Genomic DNA, 22,395 nt, shown 5'->3' with positions numbered 1-22,395 from the left:
AGCACCTCGGGGCACATCTGGTCGTGTCCCCGTGCCTCATCACCATCTCAGCCGAATATCTGTGTGTGTCCCCCTCCCCATCACCACCTCGGGGCACATCTGGCAATGTCCCCCTGTCCTGTCACCACCTCGAGGCCGCGTCTGCCTGTGTGACACCCCCCCAGCCGCCCCTCGGGATTTCATCCCAGCTGACAGGAGCGAGACCTGCAGCTCCTGCGGCTGCATTTGCAAGTCAACCAGGAGCTGAAGGACCGGTGGTGGCGCTGGCAGGGGCCACCTGTCCTGTCTACCTGGGGACAGGGACGGGGGCACCCAGGGGAGGGCTGCCAGGATGAGCGAGCCCCGCTGCGGGGGGATGGGGTTGGTTTTGCCCCCGTGTTTTCCCTGGCTGAGGGGGAGGGCTTTGCTTGTCCGGGGGGCTGTTTCCCCCTCCGCGCAGGCTGTAAACACTCAATTAAGCGGGAGCCGCGGTCCTGCCTTCCCTGTCGCTGCGGGTAATTATGTCGGTTTTTCGGTGTCAGGCGCGGCGGGGAAGCACGATTCCAGCTAATTGGAGCAGCAATCCCAGCCCAGACCCTTCCGCAGCTGCTGGTGCTGCTGCCTGACAGCGGCCCGGGGGCCCCCCCCGGATTGGAGCCCTCAGGATGCCTGGAGCCACCTGACCCAGGGATCCAACCTGGATTCCACCTGTTCCCTGGATTCCATCTTCCCGCTGGATCCCACCTGTACCGGGATCAAACCCATCCCTGGATCTCACCTGTACCCGGATCCAACCCATCCCTCCCACCTGTACCGGGATCAAACCCATCCCTGGATCTCACCTGTACCCCGATCCAACCCATCCCTGGGTCCCACTTGTACCTCGGATCCAACCTGGATTCCACCTGTTCCCTGGATTCCATCTTCCCGCTGGATCCCACCTATACCCGGATCCAACCCATCCCTCCCACCTGTACCGGATCCAACCCATCCCCTGGATCCCACCTGTACCCGGATCCAGCCAATCCTCTGGATCCCACCTGTACCCGGATCCAGCCCATCCCTCCCACCTCTATTCCGGATCCAACCCATCTCTGGATCCCACCTGTACCCAGATCCAGCCCATCCCTGGGTGCCACCTGCCCCTGGATTTCGCTTTTCCCTGAATTCCACGCTCTCCCTCCATCCCGCTGTCCCCACCCACCCCTCGGTGCTGCAGGACTGGCTGAAATACCTGCTGGGTGCTGTCCTCTGCTCCGCTCCGTGGTGGGCTTGGATCCCCTTCCCACGATTTTTCAGGGATCTTTTTGGGCTCCCCAGTCCCCCCAGATCCCCCCAGATCCCTCAGCTGAGGTGTGCGGGACTGGGGAGCCTTTGATGATCGGGAGAAGGATCTGCAGGGAGAAGGGAGCTGCCCCTCAGGGTGGGCCCTTCCAGAACTGGGGTCTGCCGGGGGAACCCGGGATTTTGGGGTGGGGGAGGACCCGCTGCCGCCCATCCCAGGGGAGCCGCACCGGGAGCTCAGCGTCTGCCATTGATTTCTTATTATGGAGTTCAAGAAGAAAAATGAGGCGCTGGGGCTGCGGAGCCGCCACTGTGATTTGTTGCCTTCTTGGCGTGTCCTGGCGGGGATGGGAATTGATTTTGGAGGCTCTGGAATCAGTCAGCAAGGCTGGGGCGGGGGAAATGTGAGGGATGGAGAGGGGACAGCTGCTGGGGGAGGGCGCAGCCCCCAGGATGTGGGAGATGGGACCCCCCGGATCTGTTTGTGGTGGTCCCCACGCTGTGCTGGGGGTGACGCTTCCATGGAGGGGGGGATCAGGTCCCTTTGTTGTTGGGGTCCCTGCCCTGGTGCTGCGGGTCCAGGGGTTGCCCTGAGAGGGACCAGAGAGGGTCATGGAGGGGGGATGTGGCTGCAGAAGTTCCTTGTCCCTGCGCCAGCTGCAGGAGCAGGAGGAGAATAAAGAGGATTGAAGGAGGAGAAGGAGAAGGAGAAGGAGAAGGAGAAGGAGAAGGAGAAGGAGAAGGAGAAGGAGAAGGAGAAGGAGAAGGAGAAGGAGAAGGAGAAGGAGAAGGAGAAGGAGAAGGAGAAGGAGAAGGAGAAGGAGAAGGAGGCACGGGCCCAGCCGTGTCTCACGCTGCCGGGTGTTCCCCCCCAGCCCCTTCCCGGTCCCTGTCCGGTGCCCGTGCCCCCGGTCCGAGCTCCGCCGCCGCCACCAGAGGGCACCACAGGCCTCCCGCAGCCCCGGGGCGGCGGGACCGGGCGGGACCGGGAGAGACCCCGCGGGAGCGGCCCCGCCCCGTGCACGGGGGTCCCGGCTGTGCGTGCGTGTCCCTGCCATGAGTGTGTCCCTGCCGTGTGTGTGTCCCTGCCATGCGTGTGTCCCTGCCGTGTGTGTGTCCCTGCTGTGCACGTCCCCACCTGTGCACACGTGTCTCAACGTGTGCACGTGTCTCACCTCTGTGCAGATGTGTCTGTTGTGTTCACACATGTCCCAGCTGTGTGTACATGTCCCAGCTGTGTGTGACCAAACCGTGTGTGTGCGTGTGCCAGCTGTGTGTGTGCATGTCCCACTGTGTGTGTCCCAGCCACGTGTGTCCATGTCCCAGCCATGTCCCTGCCATGTGTGTCCATGTCCCAGCTCTGTGTGTGTCCCTGCTGTGTGTGTCTGACGTGCGTGTCCCTGCCATGTGTGCCCATGTCCATGTCCCAGGCATGTGTGTCCATGTCTGTGTCCCTGCCGTGTGTGTCCATGTTCCAGATGTGTCCCAGCCATGTCCCAGCTCTCTGTGTGTCCCTGTTGTGTGCGTCTGACATGCATGTCCCTGCCATGTGTGCCCATGTCTGTGCCTCAGGCATGTGTGTTCATGTCCCAGCTCTGTGTGCATCTCTGCCTGTGCACAGGCATACCAGACATGCATGTCCCTGCCATGTGTGCCCATGTCTGTGTCCCTGCCATGTGTGTCCATATCTGTGTCCTAGGCATGTGTGTCCATGTCCATGTCCCTGCCATGTGTGCCCATGTCTATGTCTCTACCATGTGCCCATGTCCATGTCCCTGCCATGTCACCATGCCCCAGCCGTGTCCCTGCCATGTGTGCCCATGTCTGTGTCCCTGCCATATGTGTCCATGTCCCTGCCATGAGTGTCCATGTCCATGTCCCTGCCATGTGTGCTCATGTCTATGTCCCTGCCATGTCTCTATGCCCCAGCCATGTGTATCCATGTCCCTGCCATGTGTGCCCATATCCATGTCCCTGCCATGTGTATCCATGTCCCTGCCATGTCTCCATGCCCCAGCCATGTACCAGCCATGTGTGTCCATATCTGTGTCCCAGCCATGTGTGTCCATGCCCCAACCATGTGTGTCCATGTCCCAGCAATGTCCCAGCCATGTCCCTACCATGTGTGTCCATGCCCCAGCCATGTGTATCCATGTCCCAGCCATGTGTGTCCATGCCCCAGCCATGTCTCCATGCCCCAGCCATGTCCCAGCCATGTCCCAGCCATGTGTCCCCAGCGGTGTCTTTGTCACGATGAAGGACGAGGCCATTGTGTTTATTAAATTGTAGCGCGGCGCGGCGCAGCCCTCGCAGCCGCTGACCCCGGTTATTTATAACGCGGGCGGGGAAATCGTAGCTCCGGGCTGGGGCTTTTCTGTGGAGAATTATGGAAAAGAGAATCGATAGTGTGGGCTGGGGCCGGGTTGGTGGGGAATTGTGGGGTTGGTTCCAGGAATTGCTTCGCTGAGCTGAACCCCGGGACCACCCCCAGCTCCCCAGGATCTCCCCTGGCTCCCCAAAACCCCCTCGGCAGCTTGGGGGAGGCTTTTGCAGCAACACTGGGGGATGTCAGGGTGTGGGGGAGTCAGGATTTGGGGGAACATTGGTCTGGGTGTGTCAGTTTTTGGGGGTGTCAGGGTGTGGGGTGTCAAGGGTCTGGGGAAATTAAGATGGGGGGGAGTCAGGATTTGGGGGTATCAGGGTGTGGAGGTGTCAGTTTTTGGGGATATCAGGGTGTGGGGATGTCAGGATCTGGGGGTGTCAGTGTTTGGGGGTATCATGGTCTGGAGGAGGCAGAGTTTTCAGGGGGTTTCAGGATCTGGGGGTGTCAGGTTTTGGGGGTGTCAGGATGTGGGGATGTCCGGATTTGGGGGAACAATGGTCTGGGCGTGTCAGTTTTTGGGGGTATCAAGGTCTGGAGGAGGCAGAGTTTTCAGGGGGTTTCAGGGGCTGGGGGTGTCAGGTTTTGGGGGTATCAGGGTGTGGGGGTGTCGGGATTTGGGGGAACAATGGTCTGGCCGTGTCAGTTTTTGGGGGTATCAGGATCTGGGGGTGTCAATGTTTGGGGATATCAGGGTGTGGAGGAGGCAGAGTTTTCAGGGGGTTTCAGGGTCTGGAGGTATCAGTTTTTGGGGGTATCAGGGTGTGGGGATGTCAGGATCTGGGGGTGTCAATGTTTGGGGGTATCAAGGTGTGAGGGAGTCAGGATTTGGGGGAACAATGATCTAGGCGTGTCAGTTTTGGGGGGTGACAGGGTGTTGGGCTGTCAGGATCTGGGGGTGTCAGTGTTTGGGGATATCAAGGTCTGGAGGAGGCAGAGTTTTCAGGGGGTTTCAGGGTCTGGGGGTGTCAGTTTTTGGGGGTATCAAGGTGTGGGGGAGTCAGGATTTGGGGGAACAATGGTCTGGGTGTGCCAGTTTTTGGGGGTATCAGGGTGTTGGGTTGTCAGGATCTGGGGGTGTCAGTGTTTGGGGGTATCAAGGACTGGAGGAGGCAGAGTTTTCAGGGGGTTTCAGGATCTGGGGGTGTCAGGTTTTGAGGGTGTCAGGATGTGGGGATGTCGGGATTTGGGGGAACAATGGTCTGGCCGTGTCAGTTTTTGGGGGTATCAGGATCTGGGGGTGTCAATGTTTGGGGATATCAGGGTGTGGAGAAGGCAGAATTTTCAGGGGGTTTCAGGGTCTGGAGGTATCAGTTTTGGGGGCTATCAGGGTGTGGGGGAGTCAGTTTTTGGGGGTATCAAGGTGTGGGGGTTTCAGGGTCTGGGGGTGTCAGTGTTTGGGGGTATCAAGGTCTGGAGGAGGCAGAGTTTTCAGGGGGTTTCAGGGTCTGGGGGTGTCCAGATCTGGGGGTGATCCCCCACCCCGCCGCAGCTCTGGGTCGGAGCTGGGCTCTCCCGGTGCTCCTCCAGCAGCTCCCGTGATTAATGTGGGGAATTAGGCCGATAATGGCTCTTAAATGACGGTGCCAGTTGCAGGCGCCGCGCCCCGATGGGTGATGGATGGTGCCGGGCCCTGGGTGGGCGCGATCGGAGCCGCGTCACCATCAGGGTGGGAGCCAGGAGGGGGCTGTGATGTCATGGGGATCGCTGACGTCACGGGGCAGGTGTGACATCAGCACCGCCGACACCAGGCAGGGGGCTGCTCCCCCATTATCTGCTCAAATCATCACGACATGTCGCGATAGTGCTGCTGTGTGATGCCCATTCGTGTCCCTCGAGGTCCAGCCGCTGCTCCAGGGCTGATCCCGGAGCTCAGCTCCGCGGGGTTGTGGCATCCATCCCGTTAATTCTCCGTTTAATTATCGGCTGTTTGTTTATTGTTTGTTTGCTTTACTCGAGATGAATTTTTTATGCCGGTTTCCATCGCACCAAGGCCAAAATCCCGTGGGATTTACGGCTCTGGAGGGAGTGGAGCCGGATCAAGGGAAAGGGCCTGGGGACAACGAGTGGTGACCCTGGGGGTCCCCTAAAAATTGGGGGGCACAAGCAGGGGGTGCTGGGAGCGCTGGGGATTGGGAGGGGTCTAGGATGGGATCTTTGGAGCTGGGATGGGAACTTGGACTCGTTCCGTGTGGATCGGGACGGATCTGGAAGGGCAGGGATTTGACCGGAGATCTGAGTGGATTAAGAGAGGTCTGGGGGAGCTGGAACTTCACCCGAGGGATCGGGAAAGGTCTGGAGCTGCTGGGAGCTTGTGCCAAGGACCGTGTGCAGGAGCGATCTTGTCCCATGGGATGTGTGGAGCTGCGATGGGAACGGGAGCTGTGGATTTATCCCATGGGATGCGCAGATCAGGAGGGAACTTGACCCATGGATTGTGCTGGGAGGGGCTTTGGGAGGGGCTGTGGGTTTGACCCACGAGATGTGGGGGTGCAGGAGGGATGTGGAGGGGCTGGGGGTTTGATCCATGAAATGTGAGAGTCGGGGTTCGGCTGCGGGCTTGATCTAAGGAATGTGAGGGTCGGGAGGGGTCTGGGGAGGCTGTGGATTTGATCCATGAAATGTGAGGGTCGGGAGGGGTCTGGGGGAGCTTGTGAGCTTGATCCATTAAATGTGCAGGTCTGGAGGGGTTGGGGGCTTGATCTATGAAACGTGTCTGGAGGGGTCGGAGGGGGTGCTGGGGGGTCGATCCAATAAATGTGAGGGTTGGGAGGGGTCTGGGGGCTTGATCCATAAAATGTGAGGGTTGGGAGGGGTCTGGGGGCTTGATCCATGAAATGTGAGGGTCGGGGTGGGGCTGGGGGCTTGATCTATGGAATGTGAGAGTCCAGGAGGGGTCTGGGGGGCGCTGTGGATTTGATCCATAAAATGTGAGGGTCGGGAGGGGTCTGGGGGGCTGTGGATTTGATCCATTGGATGTGCGGGTCAGAGGGGTCTGGGGACTTCATCCATGGAATGTGCGGGTCGGGAGGGGCTGGGGGAACTTGTGAGCTTGATCCATGAAATGTGCGGGTCGAGAAGGGGCTGGGGGCTTGATCTATGGAATATGAGGGTCGGGAGGAGTCTGGGGGTGCTGTGGATTTGATCCATTAAATGTACGGGTCGAGAGGTGCTGGGGGGGCTCTGAGCTTTTCCCATTGGATAAATAGATCTGGAGGGAGCCGGGAGGGGACTGTGAGCTTTTCCCATTGGATGTGCGGATGTGGAGGGAGCCGGAGGGGCTCTGTGGGATGGGGGGGGGCTCAGCGCCGAGGCCGGGAGCCGGAGGAATCGTGTGCTCAGGTGCAGGCACGTTCATCCCGAGCCGCAGCATCTCCCATTAATGAAGCACTTCATCACGGCGCCGTGCCAGGGGGGGCACCCAATTCCGGGTGATAAATTCCCGGCGACGTCCCTCGCTCGCTCGCAGCAGCCGTGATTCTCCTTCATCTTGAATAATATTTTTGGAGCGGTTGTAAAATAACCCAACGCAGCAGCTGCCAGCGGAGCCGCGGGCTCTAAACCCCCCCATCCCCGGCCCCCCTCGGTCCCCTCGGTCCCCCCAGCCCCTGACTGGCGGTGTCACCTCTGTGTGTGTGTCTCACGTGTGTGGCCATCTGGATGCCGAGCTGGTGTGGCTGTGGTGTGCACGTGTGCAGGGATGTGCAGCTGCACCGCAGGATTTTGGGGCGCCCCCCAGCCCCCCCAGACCCTCGGGGTGCCCCCCAGGCTCCTGGCTGCTCCCCTGGATCTCTCATTTTTGTGCTCATGGTTCGCCTTGTCCCACCCAGATCTCTTGAGGCCTCTCCTGGGTCTCTGAATTTTGGGGTGAGGATCTCCCCAGACCGTCAAGGTGTCCCCATGGATCCCTGAATTTTGCAGTGAAGGTCTGCCCAGAACCCTAGACGCACCCCTGAACTCGTGGATTTTGGGGTGAGGGTCATCCCAGACCCCTGTGTGCCCCATCCCACCCCTGAACTCCTGGATTTTGGAGTGAGGGTCACCCCCAGACCCCTGGCCCCACCTCAAGGCACCTGTGTCCCCCCATCCTGAACAGCTGAGTCCCTCCCAGCCCACTGAATTTCGGGGTGAGGGTAATTTCCAGATCTCTGAGTCCCCTCTGTGCCCCTGAATTTTGGGGTGGGGATTCCTTCCCGGATCTCTGGATCCCCTGGATGGATTCCCATGCATGGAATGGACTGGAGCTCCCTGGTGTGGGTGGTGGAGCTGCCCAGATGTGCACATCTGTGTAGTACACACATGCTCACGTGTCCAGGGCTGTGATTCCTTTCTTTCTGGGCAGGATTTGTGAGTTCTTTCCCAAAAATGCTGACCCCCAACTCCACGTGTGCCAGGCCTCTGGCACCCCCTCGGAGCAGGGAAGCACCGCACGGAATAAAACTCTTAATTACAGTCATTAATGAGCGTGGAGGCAGCTGGGCTCCTTGTGCAGGGAATCCTGCAGCATCCCTGGGGGTCTGGGGGTGCAGGGTCCCCCAAAGCAGAGCTGGGTTTGACAACACCGGGGTCCCCCAGACCCTCTGGACCCGGTGCTGCGGTGCTGGGTCAGTCCCACCACTTCCACAGGTGTTCCTATGCACAAATCCCACAGATTCCCCCATGCCCACCTCTCTCTGTGCCCCCCGTGCCCCCCTGGCTGCCCTGGGCAGGGGAAGGGGACAGAGGGCAGGATGCTCCGTCTCAGGCAGTGGCGCTTAATCAATCACATCTCAAATCTCTAATTATATCACCCAGGGCCTTGGATGCGTCTCAGCCTTCTCTTATACCCGTGAACCCCCGAGAAATTCCTCCCCTTTGTCCCTTAGACTTGGCTGGAAGCGAAAAGAGTGGGTGGGAGAGGGGAACATCCCGTGGCAACTCCAAGGAGCCCCAAATTGGGGACTCACGGGCATGGCTGTGCTGCCACAGCATGACCAGCCCCTCCCTTAGCGAGGGTGGGGGTCCCCATCCCTGCTGGGTCCATCCTGGCCGCCCGCTCCATCCCTCTCGCCGTCCTTTGTTGGGTACTAATAGCCGCTTTCCATATGCACGGCAGCATCTGTTCCTGCCAGGGAGATTTGCATCGCTAAATGTAAATTGGGTGTTCTATCATTTATCATAAACGGGAGGGCGGGGGGGCTGCTGGGGGCGGCGAACCCGGGCCAAGTTGTCATCGGGAATCACACGGCTCATCCTTCGCCCCGGCACCCAAGCGCGGAGCCACCCGTGCTGGGGCTGCACGTGAAGGGCCGGGGCCGTGTGGGGACATCGGGGTTCGCACCCAGCGCTCACCAATCCCTCCAACACCCCAGGGGAGGTTGGGATCTGGTTCCCAGCCTCCTTGTCCCCTGGCAGCGTCCCCGGGATGTCCCGACCCGCCCCGTCCCTCCCAGCCCGGCCGCCTCCCTCGCCTCCTGCCCACCCCTCCATCCTCGGCCGGACCTCGGAACCCGCTGCCACCGCCCGACCGATCCCACCCTGGCCATGAAGGGTTCCCTGCGTGGAGGAATGTTCTCCCGGCATGTCAAACGGCACCCCGGAGTGAGTTACCCATCCCCCCCTTCCTGCAGGAACCCCCCAACCCTCCCCTGCCCCCCTCTCCCTCCTCCCAGGGTCCCCCCGCAGCTCCCGTTCCTCAGGCTCGTCCTTGCTCATCTCTCTCCACGTGCCTGGAGCCCCGAGCTCCCTCATATCATTGTCCCTCCATTCCATCATCCTGCTCTGTGCCCTTCATCAGCCTCCTCTTCCTCCCACTCCCCAAACCCGCGTTATTCTTGTTTCCCCTTCCCGCTGTGCTCCCGCTTTCCAGCTGAGCCGGGGGTCCCGAGGATCCCCATCCCCCCTTCACCGAGGAAAGGTGAGACCCCCCTGTGATTCCCACCCCATCCCCTCCGTCCAGCGCTGTGGGGGCCGGGGCTGCTCCACCGAGCACGGCTGGGGCACCTCAACTCTTACCCACACCCCAACAGGCAGGGGACAGGAGGGGACCTTCCCCGTGTCCCTCCCTCCCACTCCACCCTGTTTGGGGACACCTTTGTCACCGCGGATGGAAATGAAGTTCCCTCCCCACTCACCCCAGCACCCCCAGGTCTGTCCCTGTCACCCCTCAAAACATCAAGCTGAAGGTTTGGGGTAAAAATTGCCTCAACCCGGGTTTGGGCGCTACCAGGGGGTGCCAGCACTGTGGGCAGAGGCAGCTGGGACCCCCCAGGGTGCTCCCCACGTCCTTGGATGGGCAGCACAGGCCGAGGCTCCTGCGTGATCCTCGCTGCAGAACGGGGAGTTTGGGGCGTTTCTGTTCCTGCCACGGTTTCTGGGGCACAAACAAGACCCTAAAGTGGAGGTGTAAAGGCATGGGGGGGACGTGGGTGCTTGTACACAGCAGGGCTGCTGGTGGCAGAGGTTGTTGAGGTAATTTTTGTGGGGTCACGCTGTCCGTCTGTCTGTCTGTCCATCCCACGCACTCAGGCGGGCAGGTGTAGCCGCGCTTTCACCCGGCAATGTCTCCTCCGCCGCAGCGTGCCCGGCTGTGCCTGGCACTGATGGATGTCCCAGCCATCCCTGAGGCACAGCAGAGCTGCCAGGACCGCGACCTGCTGGCACGGCTCGGTGGGCACCGGGTAGAGCCTGGCACTGCGCCCCACCGCCCACGCACCCCCAGTGCCTGGGGGAAATCGGGTTCCACCGCTGGCACCTGCGGCTTGGCAGCCTCCTCCTATCCCTAATTCTTCCCAGCCATTAATTACCCAGACGGTGTCGGTAGCAGATGGTGAGACGGCCCCGCTGCCCCGAATCCTCTCCAGCAGCCACAGCAATTCCCGGCGCTGCGGCGGCTTCTTGATTCGCCAGCGTTTGGGCAGCGGCTGCTGCCAGCTCCTGCTGGCACTCGGTGCCAAGGACCATCATCCTCTGATGGCCCTGACCTCCTGGATGGGCGCTGGCATCCCAGCCTGGCTTGGGCACGGAGCTGGGCCATACTGGGAGCACTGGGAGAGGACGGGGAGGGGTTCGGTGGGGAGCAAAGGCTGGACATGAGGACCCATCTGTGTTCCCGATGTACTTGGCAGCACAGATGGATTGGTCTGACCCTTCCCATCATATTTTCCATTCGTGCCCCCTCCCTCCCAGTGTCATCCCAGTGGGGAAACTGAGTCACGGAGGGGTGGGCGTTCAGTTCGGGGGCACTTCCAGCGAGCTGCGAGCGGAGCCAGGTGCTGGCGATGCAGCGGATCCGCCGGCACCGCTCCCGTTAATGGGCAGGACGCGGTTCCCTCCCAGGGGCACGGGGCTGGCGCCGCTCTCATTTCTCTCCCCGCGTTTTTCCCCGGCGCGGGGGCCTCGGTAATTTGGGGGAGGTCAAAGCAGCCTCGGCTCGGCTCCGATTGAGGCCGCGTCGCTGCGGGCACCGGGGGATTGGAAAGAGCGAGCGGAGATGAGGAGATGGAGCCGAGGTGCGATGGGAGCCACCGCGGGCACGGAGAGGGGGGTGAGGGCAGCTGCTCGCAGGATGGATGTGGTGGGGCTGGGGTCACTGAGGGTCACCCAGGACCAGCTCTGGACCCAGAGTGTCCCAGTCCATCCCAGTTGGATGAACAGAATCTCATTGTCTCGTGCTCCATGGTGCAGAGGTGATGCAGATCCTGGGGTGCTGTGGGGGGACAGGGACCCTCTCCGGGTCAAACCTCAAGGAGGAACCACGAGCCAAGGCTCAGCCCTGAGCGGAGTCACTGGGAGAGCTGGGAATGCTGGAAATAGGGTGCTCAGCACGGAATCCTTCAGGGAAGAACCCTAATACGAGGTTCACTCTGACCAGTAGCACTGGGAATGGGGTGCCCAGGACCAAATCCTTCAGGGAAGAGCTATAAACTGGGGCTCAGCCCTGAGCGGAGTCACTGGGAACACTGAGAATGCTGGAAATGGGGTGCTCAGCACCGAATCCTTCAGGGAAGAACCCTAAGCCGAGGTTCACTCTGACTAGGGGCACTGGGAGCACTGGGAATGGGGTGCCCAGGAGCAAATCCTTCAGGGAGGAGCCATAAACTGAGGCTCAGCCCTGAGTGGAGTCACTGGGAACATTGGGAATGTCGGGAATGGGGTCCGCAGGTCCTCAGCAGCGCCAGCGCTGGGCAGCCACAGGCGGAGGGGAAGTGATTTCTCATTCCAAATCCAATTCCTCTCCAACACGAGCCGATTTTTCTCTCCCTCTTTTAATTCAGTCACTCAAGCTGACAGCTACACTGTGTACCGCAGCCTGGCTACAGGATTGCTCTGCCATATTCCCCCTGTAAATCTCCCGGCGTGTCAGCTCTCCCTTTCACTCTCCAGTCCGCCTGATAAATATTCATTTTATTGGGGTATTTTTCATTTCTCTCTCTCTCTCTCTCTGCAGCTCGTTCCCCTCATTGGCTTCATCAGTGTGGGCCTGGGCAGTGCAGTCCTGTACCTGCTGCGGCTGGCACTGTACAGCCCAGACGTCAGGTACGGCTTGAGGTGCCCTGGGCACCCCCGGGGCACCCCCGGGACACCCCCGGGCTCTCACCCCACACCCCCAAAGCGTGGGGGGCTCAGCCCAGGTGTGGGGGAAGCTGCTGGGGTGCCCAGACACATCTTCATGATAATTGATGGGGGGAAATGTGGGTCCAGAGGTGCACAGAGGACAGGAGGGATGTTGGGGGGTTGGATCCCCTCTGGTGGATTTGGGGGGGTGGGAGAAGGGTCCCTCCAGCCCTGTCAGCCAGGTAAGAGCTGAATGGGGCTGGATAAGAGACAAGAGGGTGGGGAGGGTGAGATTGAAGTGGTGGGATGGATGGTGGGAGGAGGGAGGGGGAGAGGGAAGGAGGGAGGGACACAAAACCAGCAGGGAGGGACAAGCAGAGGGAGAGGTGTGAGGAGGGATGGATGGATGGATGGATGGATGGATGGATGGATGGATGGAAAGAGGGCTGTGCAATCACAAAGGATGGATGGACAGGACAGCTCCACGTGCTGGGGTGACCAGGCTGGTTTTCCCACATCCCCACTGCCCCCCACCTCGTTTGTAATTATTTGCTCCAGGTAAAACCACTCATGGATTTAATCTGGCACCAGATGAGCTCGGCTCCACAATTAGCAGATCCAGACACCTTGGCTTGGAGGGTGGGAGTGCAGGGGGGGTGTTTGGGATGGAATAACAGCCCCCCCCATACCCCAAACACATTAATGTCATTAAACAGCTCCAGTGTTTGCAGCACAGCCCCTCCTCCATCCTCCAAGACACACACAAACATCTTCCCAGATGGAAAATTCTGCTCTTGGCCAGCACCAGCGGATGGGGGGGGACAGAAGAAGGGGGGGGGTGACACGAGCTGCTCTCTCCAGGGACCCCATCCCACGGCTCCCATCCGGGGCAGGATGGGATGTGACCAGTTTGGGAAGGCTTCAAGAACTGGGGATGGTGGTGTTGGGGCTGGGGGCACGTTGGAGGGCTGAAATGGGGTGGGGAGGTCTCTCCCCCACTCCTTACAGGCACTGATGTCCCTGTCACCCCTCGCAGCTGGGACCGGAAGAATAATCCCGAACCCTGGAATAAGCTGAGCCCCACAGACCAGTATAAAGTGAGCACTGGGGGAACTGGGAGGGCTGGCAGTGTGTGTGGAGGGGACACAGCCACATTTAGGGCAGAACATCGCATTTTTCTCAGCAAGGGGAAAGGGGGATCAGTCCTGGAGCAGAGCCCCCAAATCCTTGTGGTTGAATCTGGGGAGGGGGCACTGTGTGACACCAAGGCCAGGCTGCAGTGACACTGGCTGGGGAGGCCACCACCCCTCCCTGACCTCCCTCCTTTCTCCAGTTTCTGGCAATTTCCACTGACTACAAGAACCTCAAGAAGGACCGTCCCAGCTTCTGAGCCACCCCTGGGACGTGATGGGGTGCAGGGGGAGCCCCCCCAACACCAGAATCATCCTCACATCCCCCCAACTCCACCACAGCCACCAAACCCAGGTCCCACAGCTTCCCCAGCACCCCCAAACCGCGTGCTCGTGTCCCACCCCCCAATAAACCACATCCCTGTGGGTGTCCCCACACCCCTCACCCTCACCTCGTGCCTGCATTAAACTCGTAGCACAGGAATAAATTATTGGGGGAGGGAGGCAGCAGACTGGGTTCTTTCTGATTTCCCAGAGCCATTAAGGCAGGAGATGTTATCACCCCCACGGGAGGGCTGGGGCAGGGGGGGCTCCCATCCTGCTGGAAGCAGGACAAGCATCGGGTGCTGTTTCCGCTCTCCCACGCCCCAGGGTCCCCTCCCCGGCCCCTCTGGAGAGGGGAAGAGCTGGGAGGGGTGGAGGGGTCCCACCCACACGTGTGAGCGCTGTCCTGGATGCGTGTGCACCCTCTGGAATACGTGACACGGGGCAGGGTCACCCTGGTGCCCAGCTGGGAAGGAAGGGGGTGGGAAAGGATGCCAGGCTATGCCCTCACTGTACCCCAAGTGTTCTGAGCTCAGCATCACTCTCTGCCCTCAGGGGGGAAGCAGCAGGATGGGGACACTGAGGCACAAGGTCTCCTGGAATGGTGCTGAGGGGCTGTCCCAAATGTCCCTCTGCCCCCCCAGCACAGCACCCACACACCTCCAGGCTCTGCCCCCACTTTTATTAGCAACCCCTCCCCATAGAAAAGTGCAAGATGAGGCTGGAACAAGCAGTGCCCCCCACCCCACGCAGGGTCTGGGGGCTCTCTGTACCCTAACACTGTGAGCAGGATGGGCGTGCGCCGCCCCGGGGGCGCAGCACCCAGAGGTGATAACGAGGAAAAGGGGAGGGGGAAAGGCAGAGGGTGGGTCTCAGCCTCTCCTTGCCCTCCCCAGTGACCCCACAGCCTGGCAGGAGGGGTGTCCCCCCCTCAGTGGTCGCTGAAGCCGGGCATGGGGAAGGCACGAGCGAAGGTCTCGACGCGCTGGCGAAGGTCGCTCAGGCGCCGCTGAGTCTCTGGGTCCTGCAGCAGGAAAGTCTTGAAGTCCTGGAGCTTGCCTGGGGGTGGGAGGGAGCAGGTGAGGAGGGCAGGGCCGTAAGGCTGCTCCATCCCTGCCCAGGTACCCACAGCAGGGGGTGGCACCACAAGGGGAGTAGGGCTGGCACCATAATGGGAGAAGTGCCGGCACCACAAGGGGAACAGGGCTGGCACCACAGGGGGAGCAGGGCTAGCACCACAAAGGGAGAAGAGCTGGTATCACAGGGGGAGCAGGGCTGGCACCACAACAGGAGCAGTGCTGGCACCACAACAGGAGCAGGGCTGGCATTACAAGGGGAGAAGGGCTGGCACCACAGGGGGAACAGGGCTGGCACCACAATGGGACAAGGGCTGGCAGCACAGGGGGAGCAGGGCTGGCACCATAATGGGACAAGGGTTGCCACCATAACAGGAGCAGGGCTGGCACCACAAGGGGAGCTGGGCTGGGATCACAAGGGGAGCAGGGCTGGCATCACTAGGGAATGAGGGCTGGCACCACACGGGGAGCAGGGCTGGCACCACAACAGGAGCAGGGCTGAAACCATAAGGGGAGCAGGGCTGGAATCACAGGGGTAGCAGGGCTGGCACCACAAGGGGAGCAAGGCTGGTACCACAACGGGAGCAGGGCTGGCACCATAAGGGGAGCAGGGCTGGGATCACAAGGGGAGCAGGGCTGGCACCACAACGGGAGCAGGGCTAAGAGGCACCCAGGAAGGGGGAAATGGGGGGAGAGGGGCTCCCCATCTCTCACTGGTTTTGCTCTTGACGTCCAGGGCCAGGGTGATGCCCTCATCGATGAACTCCACGACTTTCTGGAAATCCTCCTCGCGGAACTGGCGGGAGGTCAGAGCGGGGGCACCTGGGGATGGAGCTCATCAGAGACAGAAGCACTGTGGGGGCACCAGCCCCCCCTCCCTGAATCCAAGCCCTTCACTGAGGCTTCCCAAGAGGATCCCCAAGTCCTGCTCCCCATGGGCGTCCTGCCCCCTTTCCCAGCTAAAACAAGCTCTGAATTACACTTGGAGTCCTCAGAGAAGGCTGAAACAGAGTGGGGTGAAAACTTGGGGACCCCCACCCCAGGAGGGACCCCTGGCAGGGCCTGTCCCTCACCGAGGCGCAGTCCCCCTGGTGTCAGTGCACTCCTGTCCCCTGGGCACGTGTTCTTGTTGGCAGTGATGGAGACGAGCTCCAGCACGCGCTCTGCCCGCGCCCCGTCGATGCCCTTGGGCCGCAGGTCCACCAGCACCAGGTGGTTGTCGGTGCCACCTGGGGAGCAAAGGAGATGGGTGAGGACACCTGAGCACCCCCAAACCCCTCTGCCACCTCTTTCCTCTGTTCTACCTCACTCCTCTGCACCCCAATCCTCCTCACACCCCACTGCTGCCCTGAGATTGAGCAGAGTCATTTGTCCCCAGCACAGCTCACCCCTCCTTGTCCCCAAATCAGCAGGGTCAGAGCATTACCTGACACCAGGGTGTACCCACGCTGCAGCAGCGCCTGTGCCATGGCCTTGGCATTCCTCAGCACCTGCTGGCAGTACTCCCGGAAAGCTGGGGAGCTGGCCTGGGAAAGGGGGACACCCCATCAGCACAGGGGGGACAGGAACCCCCAGCCCCAAACCTCCCATCCCAGCACACACCTGTTTGAGGGCCACAGCCACAGCAGCAATGGCGTGGTTGTGGGGTCCCCCTTGCAGGGAGGGGAACACTGAGAAGTTGATTCTGTCCTCCAGGTCGTAGAGGGTCTCCTTGCCCGTCTTCTTATCCACGGAGCGCACGCCCTTGCGGTAGAAGATCAGTCCTGACCTGGTGGCAAGAGATGCTGTCACCTCTGCTCCCCATGGGGACACCACCCCTCCCTATGGGCACAGCCCCCATGCCAAGGGGTTGGTAAATTCTAGAAATTTGGGGGTTTTTGAGCTTTCTGTGCTTTCTGGCCCTGACCCCCAGGAGAACACTGCTTTTGAACTAAGACCTTGGAGAAAGCTTCCAAATTTGAGTGATGGAGTTAAAGTCACAGGTGTGTAATTAAATAGAAGTGTGTGATTTCACATGGGGAAGATTTTAAATTGGAGGTTTCTAGGATGCAGTAACAGGTGTGGGACAAAATGGAAGACTTTGGGTGGGGTCCCTTTTCAGTGTTCTTCCTCCTTCCTCATGGTTCTAAGTAGTAGTTTCTAGTTAGAGAGTTAGTGCTGCACTGAGGCTCACAGAAATATGGTTATTAAGTCAAAAGTATAAATAATATAAGTTAAATAAATATAAAAATATATATTATACTGTATACTAAAATATGTTATTGTATATATAATATATACACAATATATTATAATATATAATACTATAATACTATAATATCTATACTATATAATATATATAGTATAATATATCTGTTATGTGTATATACTGTATTATATATAGTATAATATAGTATATATAGAGTATATTAAAAAGTATATACATAGCACATATAGTACATATACTATATTATTATATTAGATATAGTATAGTATATTTAATGTATAGTACAATATATATTTATATATGTATTATATATATTAATACATACTATATATAATATATATATTATATACATTATATATTATATATTTAATACATATATATTATATATAGTATATATAGTGTATATATAGTATATTACTATAGTATAGTATATATATAGTATATATTATATAAAGTATATAAAAAAGTATATATAAAGTATATTATAAAATAAAGTATATTATACAATGTATTATAAATAACATAGGTTAAATCTCTACAGGACTGTTTAGCATTAAGACACCTTGTATCCAGCTAAATCCACCTCCATTTTGTTCACTTCTAGCTCATGGTTACCAAACCTTTTATACTCTAACTAAAATTTAATTAACAACCAAGCCCAAACACGAGACAACTCATCTCTCTTTAATCCTAGCTCTGAGTAAAACTAAAAGAAACTTCACCCAGAACAGCAGCACCCACTGAGGCCTCACCTGGCGCCGCGCAGGGTCTTGTGCGTGGTGCTGGTGACAACGTCCGCGTGCTCGAAGGGCGACGGGATGGCCTTGGCCGCCACCAGCCCGCTGATGTGAGCCATGTCCGCCAGCAGGTACGCCTTGACCTCCTCGCACACCTGGGGACACCAAGGTCACCTGCTGGCCCCAGAACCCCCCTGCAGCCCCGGGTTCCCCACGTACCCTCTTGATGCGGGCGTAGTCGATGAGGCGGGCGTAGGCGCTGGTGCCCGCGATGATCAGGCGGGGACGGAAGAGGCGCGCGGTCACCTCCAGCTGGGCGTAGTCAATCAGTCCTGTGCTGGGCTGGGAGGGACAGACAGACAGGGCAGTGAGGCCAGGGATAGACAGACAGATAGATTGGTCAGTCCAGGGACAGACAGACAGACAGGGCAGTGAGGCCAGGGACAGACAGACAGACAGGTCAATCAGTCCAGGGACAGACAGACAACAGGGCAGTGAGACCAGGGACAGACAGGTAGATTGGTCAGGCCAGGGACAGACAGGCAGACGGGGCAGTGAGGCCAGGGATAGACAGACAGACAGATTGGTCTGTCCAGGGACAGACAGGCAGGTCAGTCAGTCCAGGGACAGACAGACAGACAGGGCAGTGAGTCCAGGGACAGACAGGCAGACACACAGGTCAATCAGCCCAGAGACAGACAGATTGGTCAGCCCAGGAACAGACAGACAGACAGAGTATTCAGCCCAGGGACAGACAGGCAGACAGGACAGTCACTCCAGGGACAGACAGACAGATGGTTTGTCAGTCCAGGGATGGACTGGTCAGTCAGTCAGTCCAGGGACAGACACACAGATAGGGCAGTCAGCCCAGGGATAGACAGACTGGTCAGTCCAGGGACAGACAGACAGGTAGGTCAGTCAGCCCAGGGACAGACAGGCAGAAAGACAGATTGGTCAGCCCAGGGATAGACAGACAGACAGGTCAGTCAGTCCAGGGACAGACAGGCAGACAGGTCAGTGAGCCCAGGGACAGGCAGAAAGACAGACTGGTCAGCCCAGGGACAGACAGAGCCCCATCAGTCATCCTGGGGATGGACGGACAGACAGACAGACAGGTCAGTCAGCCCCAGGGACAGCTGTAAGGGATGGACAGACAGGAGAGCTTGGTCACTTAGTCCAGACATAGACAGTGAGCTTGGTCATTCTGGGAATGGACAAATGGATGGACAGACAGGTAGCTTGTGGAGGAACTCCTCTGCCCTGAGCACAGCACATCCACTCGAGCCCTGGGCAATTCCCCTGGCACAAGGATACGGAGGAGAGGGAGGACAAGGGTTTGACACCTCGGGGACACTTGGGGCTCATCCCTCCCCCCCAGACCCTCCCTGCCCCCAGCTCACATCCAGCTTGTAGGGCATCGACTCGAAGAAGATGGAGGTGGCCGAGATCCTCTTGACGTCGGTCATGTACCCGTGCGTGAGGCTGCGGGGAAGGCAGGGGGTGAGGACAGGAGCCCTGGGGGGCTGCAGGCCCCGTGTCCCCCCTCAGCTCCCCACGTACTGTCCCCCATCAGGCAGGTCCAGCCCCATCAGGCGGTCGTGGGGCTGCAGCAGGGCCGTGTAGGCAGCGAAGTTGGCCGGGGAGCCCGAGTAGGGCTGGACGTTGACGCCCCAGCGCGTGGGGTCCAGGTCGAACGCTTCCAGCGCCCGCCGCTCGCACAGCAGCTCGATCTGATCCACCACCTCGGCCCCCCCGTAGTACCTGGGGACACAGGACAGCGTCACCACTGCCATCCCCATGGGATGTGTAGACGGCAGCACCCACTGGGTGTCTCCTGCAGCTGCCCCCTCCCCATTTTACCTCTTCCCAGGATATCCCTCAGAGTATTTGTTGTTGAGGCAGGAGCCCAGCGCTTCCAGTGCTGCCCGGCTGCAGAAATTCTGGGGGGAAAAGGTGGATGGGAAACAGAGCAGCCAAAACCCCCCTAAACAGGGGGTCACCCCAGGCCTGACCCCACCCCTGCCCAAACCCCCAGTCCCACCTCAGAGGCGATGAGCTCCAGCCCCCGGCACTGCCGATCCTTCTCCTTCTGCACCAGGCTCCACATCTCGGGGTCGCTCTCGGCCAGGCTCTCCTGCCCCGTCCAGCCAGGGAGGTGCCCGGTGGTGGCGGCGGCGGCGGCAGCGGGGCCGTGCTGTGCCCGCTGGCTGCCGGTGCCCACCCAGCCCCCCCATCGCTGCAGGTTCTGCACAGAGAGGGAGGGACAGGCTGTGACCCCTGGGGTCCCTCTAGCCCATCCCAGGAGCTGCAGGTGCAACCCCCCCATGTTCTGTGCGGTGTCACCCGCCAAGGTGGGAGTATGGGGACCTCAAGGACCCCACAGAGCACATGGAGACCCCAAGGACCTCAAGGGGCACGTGGAGATTCCTCCATGGTCCCCCAAAAACACGTGGGGACCCCACAAGCTCCACAAAGGGCACATGGGAATCCCTCCAAGGCTCCCACATGGCACAAGGGGACCCCCAGGACACACGGGTACCCCCCAAAGCTCTCCACAGAGTAAATGGGGACCCCACAAGCCACATGGGGATCCTCCCAAGACCCCACAGGGCACATGAGGATCCCCTCAAAGTCCTCACAGGGCACACAAGCACCCCCCAAGACCTTGGGGATTATCCCCAAATGCCCCACAAAGCACACGGGGATCCCCCCAAGCTCAGGTGCACACCTGGACTCTCACCCATGGGACCCCCCCTCGCTGTAGGGGGGGTGGCTCTGGGGGGACCCTCGCAGAGTCCCCCCCACTGCCCCGTGCACAAGCAGGGGGTGCTCCCCGTGCCCCCCTCACCCCGGTGCCCTGTCCTGGGTGATGTAACCTCGGCGGCCCCATTGCATCACCCGCGGGGCCGCGGGCTCCGGCCAGGGGCCAAGGCCGGTGGCCGTGGCTGTCCCGGCCCCGGGGACTTTGGGATGGACGCAAAGTCCGCGGGGTGGGGGGGGACACACCGGGATGGCGGGGGGGGGAACACACGACACCGGGATGGGGGTCCCGGTGCCCAGCTGGGGGTGAGGAGGAGAAGCGGGATGGAGCTGAGACCCCCGGGGGTGATGGAGGGTGGAGGAAGGGTCCCCAAGGGGAGAACAACGGGGCACCGGGACACCCCCCCAGCGGGGACCGGGACCCCCCCGTGGGAACCGGGACATGTCGGGGACAGAGACCCCTGCGCGCACCGGGGGCTGCAGCACAGTGCGGGCACCGGGACCCCTGAGAGCACCGAAAGTTCCCCGGTGATTGGGACCCCTCTGGGCTCCGGGACACCCCCTCCGGGCACCGGGACTTCCCGTGCACCGGGGGCCCCGGTGGGTGTCCCCCCCCCGGGTACCGGGACTGTCCCCCCCAGCACCGGGACCCCCGTGAGCACCGGGAGACACCGGGGAGCGGAGCGCACCGGGGGATGCGGGAACTGGGGATCCTTACCGGGGACGCTTACCGGGAACCGGGGACCCCCCTCCCCGCGGGTACCGGGCCCCTCTCCCAGCCCCGAGGCTCACCCTGCCCAGGCGGAGCGGCCACATCTCGGTCCGCGCTGCACGTGGGTCCCGGCCGGGTCCCAGCCCCGGTCCCGGCCCCGGTCCCGGTCCCGGCCCCCGCCTGGCCCCGCCCCCACGCGCGCGCTGCCGGGAGGGCGGAGCCACCGGAGCCGCGGGGCCGACGGGAAACTGGAGGTGCGACACCTCCCCCACCCCCCCCTCGAGCGGGGTCAGCCCGAGCCCTGCACCCCCAGCCCTAATTTTGGGGTGCCCCAACTCTGCACCCACAGTCCCTAATCCTGGGGTGCCCCCCGTCCCTCTAATCCTGGGGTACCCCATCCCCGCACCCCCCATCCCTAATCCTGGGGTTCTTCATCCTGGCACCCCTAATCCCTAATCCTGGGGTGCCCCCCGTCCCTCTAATCCTGGGGTACCCCATCTTCGCACACCCCCATCCCTAATCCTGGGGTGCTCCCCATCCCTCTACCCTGATGTCTAATCCTGGGGTACACCATCTTCGCACACCCCTATCCCTAATCCTGGGGTTCTCCATCCCGGCACCCCCACCCCTAATCCTGGGGTGCCCCCCATCCCTCTACCCTCATCTCAAATCCTGGGGTGCCCCCCGTCCCTCTAATCCTGGGGTACCCCATTTTCGCACACCCCTATCCCTAATCCTGGGGTGCCCCCCATCCCTCTACCCTGATCTCTAATCCTGGGGTACCCCATCTTCGCACACCCCTATCCCTAATCCTGGAGTTTCCCCCAATCCTGGGGTTTCCCCCATCCTTACACACCCCTATCCCTGGTCCTGAGACCACCTATCCCTGCAATTCCCCTTCCCTAATCCTGGGATACCTCCCAATCCTTGCAAACCCCTATTCCTAATCCTGGGGTTCCCCTCATCCCTGCAACTCCCCATCCCTCATCCTCGGTTCCCCCCCTCCTTTCATCCCCCCCTTCCCTAATGCTGTGATCCCCTAAACCTGCAACCCCCTCACCCCAGCCCAGGGTCCCCCATCCACCCCCTCCAAGCCTTATTTTAGAGTCCCCATCCTTGCCCGGTCTCTCATCCTTGCACCCCCCTATCCCTAATTCCGGGAGCTCCCTCCTTCCTGCACTCCCCATTCCTAATGTGAGGGTCCCACCTCCCGCCTCCTCGCTCTTCCTCCATCTCCCGTCGGGGCGGGATCAACACATTCCTTTTTTTTTT

The 22,395-nt window shown here is 60.0% G+C and overlaps 2 protein-coding genes across 2 annotated transcripts; one reads left to right on the top strand and one right to left on the bottom strand.

Annotated features, from left to right (window-relative positions):
- The first annotated feature begins 9,087 nt into the window (after positions 1-9,087).
- NDUFA4L2 (NDUFA4 mitochondrial complex associated like 2) lies at positions 9,088-13,759 on the top strand. The gene is made up of 4 exons (XM_033083264.1): positions 9,088-9,223; positions 12,072-12,160; positions 13,215-13,275; positions 13,512-13,759. Exons 1-4 carry the CDS (start codon positions 9,167-9,169, stop codon positions 13,566-13,568), a joined length of 264 nt encoding a protein of 87 aa, XP_032939155.1. The 5' UTR covers positions 9,088-9,166; the 3' UTR covers positions 13,569-13,759.
- Positions 13,760-14,295: 536 nt separating this feature from the next.
- SHMT2 (serine hydroxymethyltransferase 2) lies at positions 14,296-21,293 on the bottom strand. The gene is made up of 12 exons (XM_033083201.1): positions 21,204-21,293; positions 19,693-19,896; positions 19,512-19,591; positions 19,212-19,412; positions 19,052-19,133; positions 17,871-17,993; positions 17,667-17,806; positions 16,311-16,476; positions 16,135-16,234; positions 15,782-15,937; positions 15,423-15,530; positions 14,296-14,691 (listed from the first exon to the last, which is right to left on the bottom strand). Exons 1-12 carry the CDS (start codon positions 21,225-21,227, stop codon positions 14,564-14,566), a joined length of 1,512 nt encoding a protein of 503 aa, XP_032939092.1. The 5' UTR covers positions 21,228-21,293; the 3' UTR covers positions 14,296-14,563.
- Positions 21,294-22,395: the final 1,102 nt, after the last annotated feature.

The sequence above is a fragment of the Catharus ustulatus genome, chromosome 31 (genome assembly GCF_009819885.2).
Source record: "Catharus ustulatus isolate bCatUst1 chromosome 31, bCatUst1.pri.v2, whole genome shotgun sequence".
NCBI lineage: Eukaryota > Metazoa > Chordata > Aves > Passeriformes > Turdidae > Catharus > Catharus ustulatus.
This window is presented reverse-complemented; position numbering and strand designations above follow the sequence as displayed.